The following is a 16539-nucleotide window of genomic DNA, read 5'->3' on the forward strand; positions in this document are numbered from 1 at the left end:
TCAAAATTAATTATTACAAAACAGGCATAATGCAAGGTTGTAGCTGAATTCTATGCAGTACTGCTTTATGCTTAATAACTGCCAGCTCCTAAGGCTTTGTTTGAAAACCCATAGTGAGGCGTAAAGGGTATTCTGTTTCTGAAAGCCATCCAGAGTTCCATTTACACGCTCATAAGTCTTAGCCAATATAGCCATCTTCATCCACTTTGCAGGCAAATCAGTGCCTCGGCACAAACATATTAGCAAGTGCAATGGTCAGGTTGCAGAACTTTACAAGAGGTCCTCTGCACTCACTTATTATCAATATATATAGTACATTAAGGGGCATATTTATTAAGTTGTGTAAAATGAATTTGCTGAAAAAATGGCGTAAAAAGCTGTGTAAAATAAACAGAGAGGATCGCTGTCCGGACGCCAGATTTTACGCCGTTATTTTATGTATGCTCCAGCAGAAGAAAAACACATAAAAAAAAAATCATGAAGATTTTACACAGTTTCTTACACAGCTATGCTTGTCGATGTGTGGCGAATTTTCTCAGCCTTTTTTACACTGCATAATAAATATGCCCCTAAGATATTTAAGTCTGTGCATTAAGCTACCAAGATATGCCCTCCCCTTTACTTGCAACTGTGCATAACAGAAACCTTGAATCTAGTCAACCTCCCTTTATTTGATTAATAAGATTGCATGAATGCTTTTCCTTATGTCTCACAGGTAGATCGATAAATGATAGATGTTTTTTCACAGTTTATTTACTTCCGGTATCTATTCTTTTTTCTTCTTTCCGCCCCTCCTCTTGCAGATTTCTATGTCCAGACTTTGCCCTGTGCAGACCCAATTCTTTCCTACAGTATACACAGCTAGATATGGCATATACATGTCTGGTGACAACTAAGTAGGGTCAGACTGTATTACCGTCATGGCATCCAACATACTCTTTGGGCTTTTCCCTGCCCAGCTGTACTCGTGGGCTGCTTCTCTCTGCCTCCTGCTACTACTGTACAAAGCCACTCAGCTTTATCTGAAACGGAGGTTTCTGGTTGCAGCATTCAGCCCTTTCCCAGGTCCCAAGTGTCACTGGCTGTATGGGAACGCACATGAGGTAGGTTTTATTGATTGTTCTATGTTGAGAATCATTTTGCAGGGTGCAAAGTAGACTGCCAGTGCCAGCAGAAATTTGAGACAGTCAAAGAGGGTTGATTGTATAGCACGGGATGATCACGTGGTTTGTGAAAGACCTTGATTAGATGCCATCATTATTACAATATGAGTATTAAGTGAACAAAAATAATTAATATGCTGAACCAATCACCTTTATGATTCACCAGCAGTGGCTATTTCTATGGTGAAGTAGGAAGTTTGCAAACATATTGGGTAAGTATACATTATCTGACCACATACCACTCTAGCACACATGCACACACACAAATTACCATATGTAATAAGGCACAAGATTGCAGTGCAGCTGCAATTACCCATAGTAAACAATACAATGTTTGCATTTAAAAATGTGACCAGTAGGTGCTGCCAGTTTTCCAGAATGCTAGTTAAGCTGGCAACCCATGCACACATACATATGTAGTATAAGTAAATCTATAGTAACTGGACCTGTTGAGTAATAACGCATGGTACAGTGACTTCCAAACCTGCTCTCATGGCTCACTGCCAGTGTATGATTACTGGATATCCGCACAGCTAAACAGGCTGATCTGTCCAATTCTGACTATTAATCACTATGGGCTACTGATAGATATTGTTTGTGTATCCACAAATCAGGCAATTTCAGGGGATTAAGGGCAGATTTGCGAACCAGAGGTAACTGTATGAGGCAGAGGGCAGACCTGCAATTAAGAGGCCTGTTCAATAATTTATCTACCTCAGTAGGGAAGCAAAGAGTCTTCAAAATTTTTTTGTTTTATTTTACAGTTTTCTTTCAAAAAGTTTTCATTTTATTTTACAGTTTTCTGCACCCACATATGAACCATCTCCTGTAAATATATATTCCAAATACCTGATTATTTTCCCTTAGGTGTGTTTGTCAAAGGTAGGAACCACCTCCTTTAATCACTTAAAAATGCTTACCTATATAAGTTTGCCAGTTTACAATAAGGAGTAACCCATCACTGCACTGTAAATCCTGTTGTGGATGGGTGCACATAGCAGTAATCAGGGCCAAGAGAATTTGTTAAGGTGTGAACCATCTCTTGCAATGACCTGTTCTACATTTCTGTAGTCTCCACCCATGTAAATATAATTCTGTTTGGCTGTGCCACATGATATGTGGAGAAAAAAAGTAGCAGCGTCTTAAAATACACCATTACAATAAATACATTTGTTTATAAGTGTCCTATGTACCCCCTGCTTTATCACTAGCTAGACTTTGTCTTTTACAGCCAAAAGGGGGTTACATATTGATAATAATGATTAATAAATACAGTGGCAAAGTGAAAACACATAAACAGCAATGGATAATTTTGCCTGGCAAATTAGTTCCTGGAACAAATTTGTTCCCAATTCAATTAAAATAGACATCTCCAAAACCAACCTTATATTTTATTTTCTTACACTAGTGGGGATGATTAAATCCAGAGTCAGACTGGGACCCAGGGGCCCACCAGAAAACCTCAGATAAAAGGCCCACTCTCCAGACTATTTTTCCTCCTTTCCTTACCCAACCTCTTTATTCTCCTAGTCTCTTTTATTTATATGCTAACATCTATTCTTCCATCTATGTGTCCTGTTTGTTTTCATTCAGAAATAGGGAATGACCATGAAGCAGGACAAATATGGATAAAAATGCAATAAAACCACAAAAATTGTGCAAATCAATGAAACAACAAAATAAGTCACATGACAGCATAATTACTGGTCAGAATATCTGATCCAATAGTTACGCTGTCAAAATAAACAGTTTTTAGGGGGAAAAAAAACTAAAAAAAAATGTAAAAAGTTTTTGTGAGTGGAAAAAAAACAAAAAAACCTGTGCTAAATTGTGTGTTGTATGTGTATGTAAATGTATGTAAGTGTGTGTAAAAGTGTGTATAAATGAAAATAAAATCACACTTACCTGTCCTGAAGATCAGATCGCTTGCTTGCTCCTCCATGCTGCAGTCCACGGGAGGAAGCAGTACAAGCAGCAGACGCGATGCGATCGCGTCTGCTGCTTGTAGGATGGTCCTGCGACAATTGCATCGCAAGACTGACCCCCCAACCCCCTTGGCTCATTGCCAAAGGGGTTGGGGGCACATTTAAGCTTAGGTACCAATAACATAGGTACTACGTTGTTGGCACTTAACTGCTTTTTTTTAAAACAATGTAGTACCTACGTTGTTGGCAGGGAAAGGGTTAAAGGCATCAACATTCATCTAAAAGCTTGGGGTTCTTGTAAAAGTCAATGGGAGTTGTCCTGGGCAATTGATTTTTTTAATTAGAATTTTTTAAATTGTTTTAATTTTTTCAGAGTTTGTAGACCCTTTAAAAATGGTGAGTAGAATATGAATTTGATTCATTCAAGGTTTTTTTTCGCTGGGTTATTCAATGAAGCCTTTTTGGTTCATTTTTTTTAATAAATAAGCAAACATTCATATTTTTGTTTGTTAAATTTCCAAGTTTATTCGAATAAAAAAAACATTCACAAATTTGAATTTTGATAAAGTCTCCCTGCCTATAGAATTACACAGGACCATGTTAGAGTGACATGGCAGATACAAATGCAGTGTAACCGAATTCATTCTATTACTCATTTGCACTGATTTCGGCCCTTATACTATCTACATTATAAATACATGGTAAGAATTTTACACATTTTATCATTTACATCTTATTAATTCCCAAACCTTACTCAAACATTTAATAAGGAAATTAATATTTCTTTCAATTATGTGCCCTATCTAGTTTAACACAGATGGCAAAGATATGGACATTATTATGAATTATGCTAAAAAATATCCATACGCCTACCCTATGTGGCTGGGAAATTTCTTTGCTTCACTGATTATCTGCCACCCTGACTATGCAAAAGCCATTTTATCCCGTCAAGGTAAGAGAATACACTTCACAGTCATTCTTGTACATCTGCAATATTCACAAGATTCTGATTAAACTTGATATTGTTGTTGAAGTACAACTGCTAGTGCTGTAGGCTGGATATTCTATAGCAGCTGTACAGAAGAAGGGAAGCCAAACTTGCTTTTGGTAGGCACACAGACATTAAATATAAAGTCAAATACAGGCCACAATCAAGTCAATATTTAGGTCTGGTGCTGCCCACAGCACATGCTCAGAAGGTCCTGATGTACTGTGCATTTGTGAACCCAGAAAACCAAGGTGCCATGTTGTCTTAAGTATTGACCATACACCCACGCCTATGTGCCAGTGAAAGTTGCCACCCTAGGCACGGGCCCTCAGGTGCTTATATGGTAAATACGACCCTGGCCCCAGTGGATGATGCTTAGACGAAGGTGGTGAACTGTCCTGTAATAATCACTGTCAATTAACTCTCCGCTTAGTTTAACATTATGTAGGCTTTAACAACAAATGCACTGTAGCTGGTATTTCCTGGTAAGTTTTTATGGGTGCTCCCTCTTTAGAATTATACTCCACTTGACTGTACAGACTCACCTACTACAGGAACATTTTGATATATGGGTAAAGGGAGCATTTCCCAATGCCAAGAAAATATTGGGTAGATTGACCAAGAGGAGTGGGAAGAAGCCCTTGAGTCTTATAGCCCTTGAGCCAAATATGCTTCCCCATATGCAAGAAAATGGACAATGCAAACATTCTTCAAAGAGCCCATTTAACCCCCCTGACTCTCCAAAACTTCATTCAAATAGTCCCACTTCTACCACTCAATATTGACTTGCCTGGTACTCATTAATTACTGGAAGCAGATAACCCAGGTTATTCATGATGTGATGGGATCACCAGTGTGCCTACTGTCTAAGGGCTCTGCCACACGGGGAGATTAGTCGCCAGCGACAAATCTCCCTGTTTGCGGGTGACTAATCTCCCTGAGTTGCCATCAGTTGCCATCCCACTGGCGAAAATGTAAGTCGCCGGTGGGATGGCACACGCGGCAGCGTGATTTCGGCAAATCGCCGAAAATGCCTCGCGAGGCAGCTTCGGCGATTTGACGAAATCGCCTGCGCAGCGTGTGCCATCCCACCGGCGACTTACATTTTCACCGGTGGGATGGCAATTCGTGTGCCAGAGCCCTAATACTGCCTACTGTATTATCAAAGACCTTTACCCTAACACATGCATGTATAAGCAATAGCTGAACTATTTTACCTGACCTGTAAGGGCTCTGGCACATGGGGAGATTAGTCGCCCGTGGCAAATCTCCCTTGTCACGGGCGACTAATCGCCCCGAACTACCATCTCACCGGCGAACATGTAAGTCGCCGGTGGGATGGTACACGCTGCGCAGGCGATTTGCCGAAATAGCACCACCGCGTGCCATCCCACCGGCGACTTACATGTTCGCCGGTGGGATGGCAACTGATGGCAACCCGGGGAGATTTGTCACGGGCGACTAATCTCCCCGTGTGCCAGAGCCCTAAATGCATAACAAGCAAATGGTTATTTACACAATCCCCAACACTAAATGGCACTCCTTTACAGAGAAATTTTCTATAAACAGGGGAAACCCAGACAAATATGGCAGGGTAAGGAGTCCCTGGCTTGAAAACCCTCGTACTGCACTCCATCGATAGCTAAATACTCCTAAAATCCCATCCTAAATGAACCCAGCATCTCTGAATGTCCAAGGTGTCCTGCATTACCAACCAATGGAAAACCCTGTTGCCTATATTGTTTTTTTCTCTAAATATGTATTCATTAATGTATGTCTTCCTAAACTTGAAATAATCTGAAACCATTGTACAATAGTACCCGTACTTGCTACCTATTAGCCTCTACAAATGTATTACAAATGTTTTACAACTATCAACCTTGTTCTTTAAGAATTGAATAAAGTGTTAAATATAAAAAAAAAATGATTAAGAGTCATGGCTAAATTGTAAATAGTCATTTTAATTATCTTGAACAGCTCAACAATATAACTGGATTTCTTTTTTTTTTCTTTCTAATAAAAAGCTGGTACCTTTAGTGGAGATATTTTTATCTTAAGATATCCTTATAGAATTGGGCTGTGAGGTTCTGCTTGTTTTCAGTGAACAGAAGGTGAAAGATATAGATGAGTTGTATAGAATCATTTGGCCATTCAATTTTGGCAGAAGGCATCACCTACAACACCTATTTTTATATGGGTTATATACCTTTGGATTTTGTACTGTTCTGTAATGATTTATGAATCATTGGAGTGTCCCATTTTCTGGTTTGACTGATTAGGTTTAACGCCACTAGTATAAATCTTTGGGGTACAATGGTAGAGAATGTACCAGGGCCTGTTCCTAATGTCCTGCAGAGCTACTGTGTGAAGCTACCTGACTGGGGAGGAGGTCTAAATAGTCTAAATAGGGGCAATGGGGACTGTAACTCTTCATTTAAGCTACTGTTAAATACCACTGTTGGTTGAATAACCAACATATAATGCTAAGGGTGACACAGAATAACAGTGTTTTGGAAATGTCCATATTGTAAGACAAATCTGTGTATTTTAGAGAGTGTGTAAGAGAAACATACCACTGATTCACGAGTTCTGTGCCAGGTAAATGTCTGCTGTAAATGAAACAAATGATTTATACCACAGTATTGGCAGCACAGATTTCCTTTGTGGTGAATGTACTGTTAATAGTCGCACAAACCTAAAAAAATTCCTGCTCCTTTGTACAGCATGACAAGCGATATTTACTTCCACCCTATGATGTAATCCATTCTCTGTGCAGGTTAGCTGAGTTTATAATGTAAGCCACTCTCTGTGATGCAATATAGGTAAGCTGAGTTTATAATGTAAGTCATTATCTGCGATGCTATACAGGTTAGCTGAGTTTATAATGTAACCCACTCTCTGTGATGCAATATAGGTAAGCTGAGTTTATAATGTAAGTCATTATCTGTGATGCTATACAGGTTAGCTGAGTTTATAATATAATCCACTCTGTCTTGGCGCTATACAGGTTTTTGAGTTTGTGAGTATCTTGGGGATTACTAATCTTTTATATTTAACTCTATGTTTCATGAGCATTGACTGGAATCATAACACTAAGGTGATGATTTATGATCATTTCTAGTAAAACTAAGTAAAAAATGTGAATAAGCTTTATTTTTTTTAAAAAAGAAGCCTGCACAAAGATTAGTTTGTTTACCCAAACCTGAGAATCACATGATCATAAATCAACCCCCAACGTAATCTGATATTCACTTTATTTCTTATTTATTGACATTTTTTTTGCAGACCCAAAAGATGACTTTGGCTATTACTTTTTAACTCCATGGATTGGTATGTAGGATATTTTTGATATGACATGTTTTCTTTGTTAACATTGGTGCCTGTACTGAACATATGTTTTGCCTATTCGTTTAATTAGGAAATATCTATGGTTTTTGTTATTTGTTGTTTTAAGCAAGGCAAAATTAGAAAATAAATCTTATGTTATATTCTAGTTACTGATCCTAAGATTCAAAGTCAAACAAATCAGTAGCCCACTGAGAATCCTCTGCATCATGAGCTGCTCCTTATAATAGCACAATTTAACCACAGGTGACAAATCTCCCAAAATGCTTTCCCACAAACAATAAAGTAACTTGCCAGTGGGAAAACATACACAGGGTGTGGTTTATTTATATAAACAAACAAACACCTCCTAGTGGACTGCTGGATTAAATATTAAATAAAATAACAAAAACCACAGATATTTCCTAATCAAAAAGAAGAGGCAAAATGTATGTTCAGCACAAGCCCTATTCATTGAACCAATAATGAAAAGGGATATACAGTCTCTTTATGTAATATAACATGTAATATAAAACTTGATATGCAATATATGTCAGTTTAATGTTCCTTGTTAGACCACACAGAATACGAAACATATTTTTTTCCCATTCTCCAGATCTAACTCAAAGTAAAGGGTTTTCAGTACAGGTATGGGACCTGTTATCCAGAATACTCAGAACCTGGGGTTTTTCGGATAAGGGATCTTTCCGTAATTTTGATCTCCATAGCTCCATAAGTCTGCTAGAAATCATTTAAATATGAAATAAACCCAATAGACTTGTTTTGCCTCCAATAAGGATTAATTATATCTTAGTTGGGATCAAGTACAAGGTTCTGTTTTACTATTACAGAGAAAAAGGAAATCATTTTTAAAAATCTGAATTATTAGCTTATAATGGAGTCTATGGCAGATTGCCTTTCCGTGATTCAGAACTGGATAACGGGTTTCCAGATAAGGGATCCCATACCTGTATGCCAGAAAAATTACCTGCGTGTCTGTTGTTTTATTATTGGATCTAGCAATGTAGTCTGTGTAAACTTGTGAAAGGCATGAAGACAGATGCCAGGGAACTTGATTGTCTCACTGCCCTGGCATCTACTGAAAAACACTAACAGGTACCACAATTAGTTCGATTTAACTGCACAATCAGCATCCATTTGAAAAACCTTTATGCTTCACAGTAAGTGAACACCTAAACAATTTTAGCCACAAGTTAAAGTGGCTATACAAAGGCAGATTTAAGCTGTCGATTCAGTCCCTTCAAAGCCAATTTGGCAATTTATCTGCCTGATGGGCCTACAATAACTGACCATTATCTGCCGAAAATCAGCTAGACGTCAATTGGGCAGGTTTGATTTTCCAGTCGCATTGAGGACCGCATATTTGCATCAATGTAATACTTAACCTGACTGTCTGCATAGGGGCAGTTATGATCCAATTGTTGGCCTGAGGGACTTAATATATTTCTGGCTACGGGTCAGAGGTATGTACTCCCAAGCTGTAATTACACATACGCCTTACCCCACTGGGCATGGGGTAAGGAGGAAGAGTCTAATAGACCACCTTGTTAGAACATGCCGCCATTAATATCACTCCACCACCTGCTCTGAATTCTGCTTCTGCATCCTGTTGAAAGGAATACACCTGCTGGGAGAAGGAACTGAAGCTAGAGACTAATTAGCAAAATTAAGTTAAGATGAGTTAGGCTAATGCCAGACGAGGCGTAGGGCGGATATTTTCGGCAAGCGGAAAAGCGATTGCTGAAAATTTCGCCCTACGCCTCCTACATGTGCCTGTACCCAAATGAATGAGATACGCTTGGGTGCAGGCACATGTAGCCGATATACGCATGAAAACGCGATAAAATGCAAAGTCTCGTGTTTTTATGCGTATATCGGCTCCATGTGCCTACACCCGAGCATATCTCATTCATTCGGGTGCAGGTACATGTAGGAGGCGTAGGGCGGAATTTTCAGCAAGCACTTTTCCGCTAGCCGAAAATATCCACCCTACGCCTCGTCTGGCATTAGCCTTACAGAGAGAAATAAAAAACAAATGCAAACAGGGATTGTGTGTCACATGTTGATTGGTAGGAAATAAAAAAAGAGAACCTTATAGTCCGCAGTAGAATTTAAGTAAGAGTTGGGGGGAGGGGAAATCAGAAGCAAAATCTGATTAGATAGATGATAGATACATGATAGATTGATAGATAGAAAGAAAGAAAGAAAATAGTTTGCCATATATGTAAAATTTCTGGATAACAGGTTTAATGGCCATTGGATCCCATACCTGTACAAATCCAGGTGGAGCATAATAGATTTGTCCTCTTTATTTTGAAATGTGTACTAAAAGGTGCATAAGGTCTTTAATTGACCCTATTTGTTTGTACAAAAGCTCAAGTCCTCCATATTTTGTAGGCAAGGGATTACTGGTCTTGTCTGGACAGAAGTGGTTTCAACATCGGCGACTATTGACTCCAGCATTCCATTATGATGTTCTCAAGCCCTATGTGAAGTTAATGGCAGACTGCAGTAATGTCATGCTGGTAAGATGTTTTAAATATAAATGTTTGATATTGTGAGTAAACTCATAGTATAAATTGTTAGGAGACCCCAGGACAAATGGATAGAATAACCTCTCTCCCTCACACCTGAGAGGCAAGGAAGAAAGATACTATAGGCTCTTCTACACAAAAAACATAAAACTGTAATTGTTTATTAAAACAAAAATGCATTGACTATCATGGAATTTTAATGGGTTTTACATGCTGTCATTAAGATTTTTCATGATTTCTTTTAAATAAATCACTTAAAATCACAAATCATAATCTTCCTCATCTATTAAAGCATGGCAGTGAATACTGGTGTACTATTTAAAAGCAAGCATCTGATATGGTTTCTTTAAGTCACTAAATTTGGAGCTCTCTTTGGACCTTTAATTACATAGCCACAATTTGTATGTTTGTTTCATCTTGACCTTCTGCTGCAGGACAAATGGGATAAGGAGATCTCAGATAAGAAGCCAGTGGAACTTTTCCATCATGTCAGTTTAATGACACTGGACAGCATCATGAAGTGTGCCTTTAGCTACCATAGCAATTGCCAGAATAACAGGTAAACAGCTGCCATTTACACATACCTGCTTTCCTATGTGGCCCCACAGCAACTTTATAAAACGGCATATAGTAAATTACTTGTTAATTACAGTAGTTTAAAACTGATTGTCTCCTTTTCTTTCTCATGACAGTGAAAATAAATACATCAAAGCCGTATATGAGCTCTCTTACTTGGTTGACCACAGATTCACCTTCCTTCCATATCATAGTGACTTCATTTTCTACCTAAGCCCTCATGGGTTCCGCTTCCGAAGAGCATTAAAAGTAGCCCATGATCACACAGGTATTTCCTCTCACTTTCTAAGGCCTAAGGCAGAAAGGTGGCTTTAAGGTAGTGAAGCATTAAGAAAAAATGCCCCAAATTGCCCCTGGTGAAATTGCATAATTCTGTCTCTGGGTCAGTTTAGGCCAATATGAATATTGGACAGAAATCATTCAAAAATACATTTTAATTATGAAAACACTGTTTTCAATAACTAACCTTTATTCCATTTGGCAGATGAACAAACACATGTAACATGCAAATATATGTATATTTTTATAAAAAAATGCTAAATACAATAAACATAAAGATAAAAAAAAATCTTTTTCTTTTTTTTTCTAATTTCATGACAATGATTACATGTCACAACTAGTGTGAGGGGCACGTCACTTTGAAATGAATAACCCCTGGTGTAATATATTTATTTTTCGCCAACTGGCTTTTGACTTTAAATTTAAGCTGTGGCTGTAAGAGCTGTGTAGAATCCCTGACATTCCACATTTTCTGTCTTTATTGCAAGCTTTTAGAAAGGGCTTATGAAAACTGTAGAAAAAATAATTTTACCGTAATGTATGGTGATTAAAATTGTCTGTTTGCATATTACTTGTGCACATATAAAACTGCATTTTTTTTGCCTTCACCTTCTTTCATGCAATTGTGGTAGTTAGAATGCAGTTGCCGAATTGCTGCTGTTTAGCATCAATATAAATGGGAACTTGGTGGCTACTGCCGGCACAGAGAACACAGGTAAAGCTTGTATTGCCAATTCCACCTTTAAACACCATAACGGTGCCAATAATTTAATAAGACCTCAGTCCACTCCACTCTGTAGATTAATTTTGTATCTCTCATTTACATTAATACATTAATACTTGTGCTTGTGTTCCTCTGAACAGATAAAGTAATTAAGCAGAGAAAAAAGTCCCTGCATGAGCAAAATGAGCTTGAGAAGATCCAACAGAAGAGACACCTGGACTTCCTTGATATCCTTTTGTGTGCCAAGGTGATGGATATTGATATTATATATATATATATATATATATATATATATGCTTACTTTACACTGTCTATTTTAAAGCATACTTAAGATGTAGCTTTAAAGGAGAAGAAAATCTACTGAGGCATTTTATTGCCAATAGATTAGTCACAATAGTGGAAGCTATATTTATTCTGCACAACAGTGCATGCTATATTTATTCTATAGAATGCTTTATCATACATACCTAGAAGCTCCCTCTGTTTGTTTTAGATAGCAGCTGCCATTTTAGGAGGAGGAGAAGGTGGGAGGGGGGGGAGGGGAGAGAAGAGCAAACTAACCAGGCTTGTGCATGCCCTGAAGGTTTTTTTCTGAGAGAGGGAAATCTGACACAGAAGATCATGCATAGAATAGAAGGAAAGAAATGTGGTGTTTCTTTTCACAGAGGACCCAGATCAGCAGTTCTGTAAGTGTTTATGGCTATATTTATATAGATCTTTCTGATAAAGCTTACTTAGTTTTTACATTTCCTTCTTTTTTAACATATGTAATAGGTATATACACATATTATAATTTAACCACAGTACCCCCAAGAGTAGCTTCTTCTATACAGTCATAAAAAAATGTTTAATGTAGTTTGGATTTAAAATGAATTCAAAATGAAGGTAATGATTGGTAATTTGATAGTGTCTTCTTTATTACATGTACAGGTAAAGTTTTTTTTTTAAAGAAGTCTTAATTTCTCTTGGCAGGATGAAAATGGAAAAGGTCTATCTGATGAGGATCTCCGTGCAGAGGTGGACACATTTATGTTTGAGGGTCATGACACAACAGCCAGTGGGATCTCTTGGACCTTATACTGCATGGCCAAGTACCCAGAGCACCAGCAGAAATGTCGGGAGGAGATCAGGGATGTCCTAGGAGGAAAGCAAACTGTAGACTGGTGAGAAGCTGCCATCTTAGGCTTTAAAATCTATGTTTCACTAGGCTTTTCAATCAACTGTACAAGTAGCAGCCCATAAAAAGGTGATTTGCTCAGGATCCCTTCCCATAAATATCAGCCATAAGTACCTAAACATCCTCAACATTTTCCTATTTTGAATTTCTCAGAATGTGTAATTTCCAAAAATGTATATGCTATTCTGGGAAAAACAGAATATTAGAGGCATTTTTGGCAATGAAATGTAGGCTAATTTCTGGTGTAGTTCATTAAAAATTCAGTATCATTCCATTCTGGGTTGATGATCTGTATGAGTTAGGAATCTCATAAAACAATATTTGGTATAGGCGTGTTCAAGAGACATGGGGCTTTCCATTTTTATTCTTTAAAAGAGTCCTATATGCAGTGCTGTATTTAGGTCTGGTGCCAGGTCTAAATACCAGACCCAACTGCGCCCCCCAGTCTGTGGAAGTTACATCACCTCCAAATTGCCTTCCAACCCATCACATACCCCAGCTCCATCGACAACGGATTTATGCAGGATAGTCTGGTTGCTGCTGTGGAGGTTTTTAATTTTGCTGTAAAAGAAAAATTAGCGATTAAATATGCACCCAAAGGCCGCTGCCTAAGGTGCCTTTATATAAATATGACTCTGCCTTTATGGACAAAATTTCAGGCAGAAGTTGGTTGTTCTGAAGAATTTATAGATTCATTGGTTATCTAAGGATAAAATGTTCAAAAATCTTCTGGCATTTAAAAAAATATTTAGATTATTGGTGCATTTTTGTGTTGACAGGGATGACCTGGGAAAGATGCCTTATACCACATTGTGTATAAAGGAGAGCCTGAGGCTTTATCCACCTGTCCCAGGAATAGCCCGACAACTTACCCAACCAATTACTTTTTGCGATGGACGGAGCCTCCCAAAAGGTTTGCTATATTTCTTTATAAGCCATAAATATAATCCTTTACTGAATGATGAGTTGCAAGACAACATCATTTTCAGATATACGTATGGAACCTGTTATCCAGACTAAAAATATGCTAAAATATAATTTAAAGAATAAATAAACCTAACAGGATTTCTTTACCTCTAATAGGGATGAATTATATCTTAGCTGGGATCAATTATTTATTTTAAAATAATTTAAAATATTTTATTTAAAAACTTGAATTATATCTATAGGAGATGGCCTTTCTGTATTTCTGAGCTTTTTGGATTACAGGTTTCCAGATTTCGGATCCCATACTTATGTTAAAAAAAAAAAATATATATATATATACATACATACACACATCATATAGAAATAGGCATGAAAAGTCAGGTGTAATGACTTCTGAACAGAATACCTTGTCTATAAAGTCTATGGAGCCTTTAAGCAGACTGGGGCTTATAAAATCCTATGAATGGCCACATGGGCCTCCAGTTGGACAGCCCTGACTCACCATCTGCTCACAACAATTTTAATAGGAGAAAACCATGTACTGTAAAACTATGTAGCAGATTTATGGGACTTCTATGTGTTGCACAATGCAAATACTGGACCAGTAAGCATTCTAACTTTTAACCCTTTTTCTGTTAGATTCTATGGTTCTTCTGAGCCTGTATGCCATTAACAGGTGCTCCAGCATATGGGAAGACCCAGAGGTATTTAGGTTTTGTGTGAACATTTTTTGTTCATAGAAATGTGTACATTTTCCTAACTTTCCCAGAAAGTCTTCATAAAATTTATATTACAAAATTAAGCATATTATGACCGTGCAGAAACTGGTATGGTATGACAGGTTATTTTTTTTTTCCACAATTTTTTAAATTACATTTTGTTGTTCTGCAACTCACCAAATGAGAATAGAACTATCTGGCTGCTAAGATCACTAAAACTACCATGAATTAGTTTCAGTGTCACAATAATGTATTGGTAGAAAAAAGCCTGAAAAGAAAGATAAGCATTAAAAATAATATCAGCAATTAAAAAATAGCTGCACTATGAGCCAGCTTGGTAGGGGTCACTAACCCCAGCAACAAGATAATGCTTTAAATTTAATTTCAGTGGTAGGCCAAAAAGAAAGTCAAATCATATTAAAAACAAACATAATGAGCCAACTGCAAAATGGACCAACTTAGATAACTTTCTATGATAATAGAAATGATGATACAAATGATTGTTTGTGAAATAATCAAGTTTTATTTACTGTAATGTGTTTCTTTAATTGCAGCTTTTTGTCACAGTAAGCGATTTTTTAAAGCTCTGTCTACACAAATGGATGATGTATTTGCTCTGTTCATCAATATTTGACTTCCGTTCTTTTGTGAATAAAGACAAATTGCTGAGAGAGGCATTCTGAAGGGTAAAGCTAGCCATACACTGAAAGATCGTCTCTTTTGGCAAATTAGCCAAACGAGTGGCTCTTTCTCCGATTTGCCCACCATGAAATGGGCCCAATCACACTGAGGGGTTGCAAGCCGTCTGGGCAAAGCCTGTCTTAATGAGCCAATTTACTACTAGCCCTAACAAGATTTTTTAAACTTGCCTGATCGACATCTTACCGTTGACTGGCCCTACTGTATATATAAGCCTATAAGCTGCCAGCCCGGTCTGTCAAAAGATCACCCTGTGTGGTTAATATGTTAAAGTATGTAAATAACTATTTGCCATTTATTTAAAGGTGTTTGACCCAATGAGATTTTCTGCTGAGAATTCAGCCAAGAGGAACTCACATGCCTTTCTTCCCTTCTCCGCTGGATCTAGGTAAGTTACTCTCTTCAAAGCTGAGCTCACCCGTGAATAATACGCCAAAACCTATTTTTGAGAAAAGTTTGCCTATTCTGATAGCTTTTGAAATTTCACAAGTACAAAATATTAGGACTTAAAAATAGCATAACATGAATGCTTGCACAAAAATAGAATCAGGCTGCTTCTGAGAATGGGGAGCAGTGAGTTCACTTAGAGGGGACATGTTGTGTCAAAAATAATTAAGTAGCATTGCATTATACACCCAAAATAACAGTAGGTATGTGTTTTCAAAAGTAACATCTTGGACTGCTTTATGGAATATTTATCCAAAGCCCCTGCAAGGAATGTTAACATGTTCATGACAAACTTGGATGTGCCAGTATCACTTTATAAATTCTAATGCTTTATCCTTACTTCAAACAAGGTAATTTATCAAATTAATTTTGTGGATAAGGAATTATGCAAAAAATAAATAACTTATAGCACTGACCCCCAAACCCCTGGCAACTGAGATGGCTTAATTAATATCTCTTTCCTACTTCCCTAGGAACTGCATTGGCCAGAACTTTGCCATGAATGAGATGAAAGTAGCACTTGCATTGACCTTGCAAAGGTTTGAGTTATTTCCTGACACTGGAATTGAGCCACTGACAGCCCCTCAGCTTGTGCTACGCTCACTGAATGGAATTCACTTAAAACTGAAGAGAGTAGGAGGGGACTGATGCCAACAGAAGACATCAACCTTATACAATTAGAGATGATATTGTGATGCAAATAATTATTGATAAACAGTGACTCAGTGGTTGGTCTGCCAACTTGCATGCTCGGGTTCCTGAGTTAGAATCCAAGGCACTATCTGCAATGAGTTTGTATGTCCTTTCCTCTGTGGATTTTCCCTAGGTACTTTGGTTTTCTCCCACACTCTATAAACACACTAGTAGTCTTATTTGCTCCTAATAAAACTGACCATAGTGTATGCACATGAACTATAAGCTCCACTGAGGCATGGAATAATGTGAATGCTAAACAATCTATGTAAAGCGCTGCATAGCAACTTGGTGCTATATAAATAAAGTCTAATAATAACAATAAAAAGTGCTATCAATCACA

The 16539-nt window shown here is 37.7% G+C and overlaps 1 protein-coding gene across 1 annotated transcript; it reads left to right on the plus strand.

Annotated features, from left to right (window-relative positions):
• Window positions 1-783: 783 nt before the first annotated feature.
• On the plus strand, window positions 784-16539 carry LOC100488078 (cytochrome P450 4B1). Its single transcript, XM_012961597.2, has 12 exons — window positions 784-1103; window positions 3896-4040; window positions 7362-7406; window positions 9819-9946; window positions 10390-10514; window positions 10648-10799; window positions 11675-11781; window positions 12507-12697; window positions 13491-13624; window positions 14278-14342; window positions 15362-15444; window positions 15977-16539. The coding sequence occupies exons 1-12, from the start codon at window positions 921-923 to the stop codon at window positions 16149-16151; spliced, it is 1533 nt and encodes a 510-aa protein (XP_012817051.1). The 5' UTR covers window positions 784-920; the 3' UTR covers window positions 16152-16539.

This window comes from Xenopus tropicalis, chromosome 4 (assembly GCF_000004195.4).
Source record: "Xenopus tropicalis strain Nigerian chromosome 4, UCB_Xtro_10.0, whole genome shotgun sequence".
Taxonomy (NCBI): domain Eukaryota; kingdom Metazoa; phylum Chordata; class Amphibia; order Anura; family Pipidae; genus Xenopus; species Xenopus tropicalis.

Bases quoted from the DNA above. Each gene is read 5' to 3' on its own strand.
- LOC100488078 (XM_012961597.2), top strand. From the start codon at position 921: ATGGCATCCAACATACTCTTTGGGCTTTTCCCTGCCCAGCTGTACTCG. The intron at 7,407-9,818 runs GTATGTAGGATA...CATATTTTGTAG, and splicing joins CTTTTTAACTCCATGGATTG to GCAAGGGATTACTGGTCTTG. The intron at 11,782-12,506 runs GTGATGGATATT...TTCTCTTGGCAG, and splicing joins ATATCCTTTTGTGTGCCAAG to GATGAAAATGGAAAAGGTCT.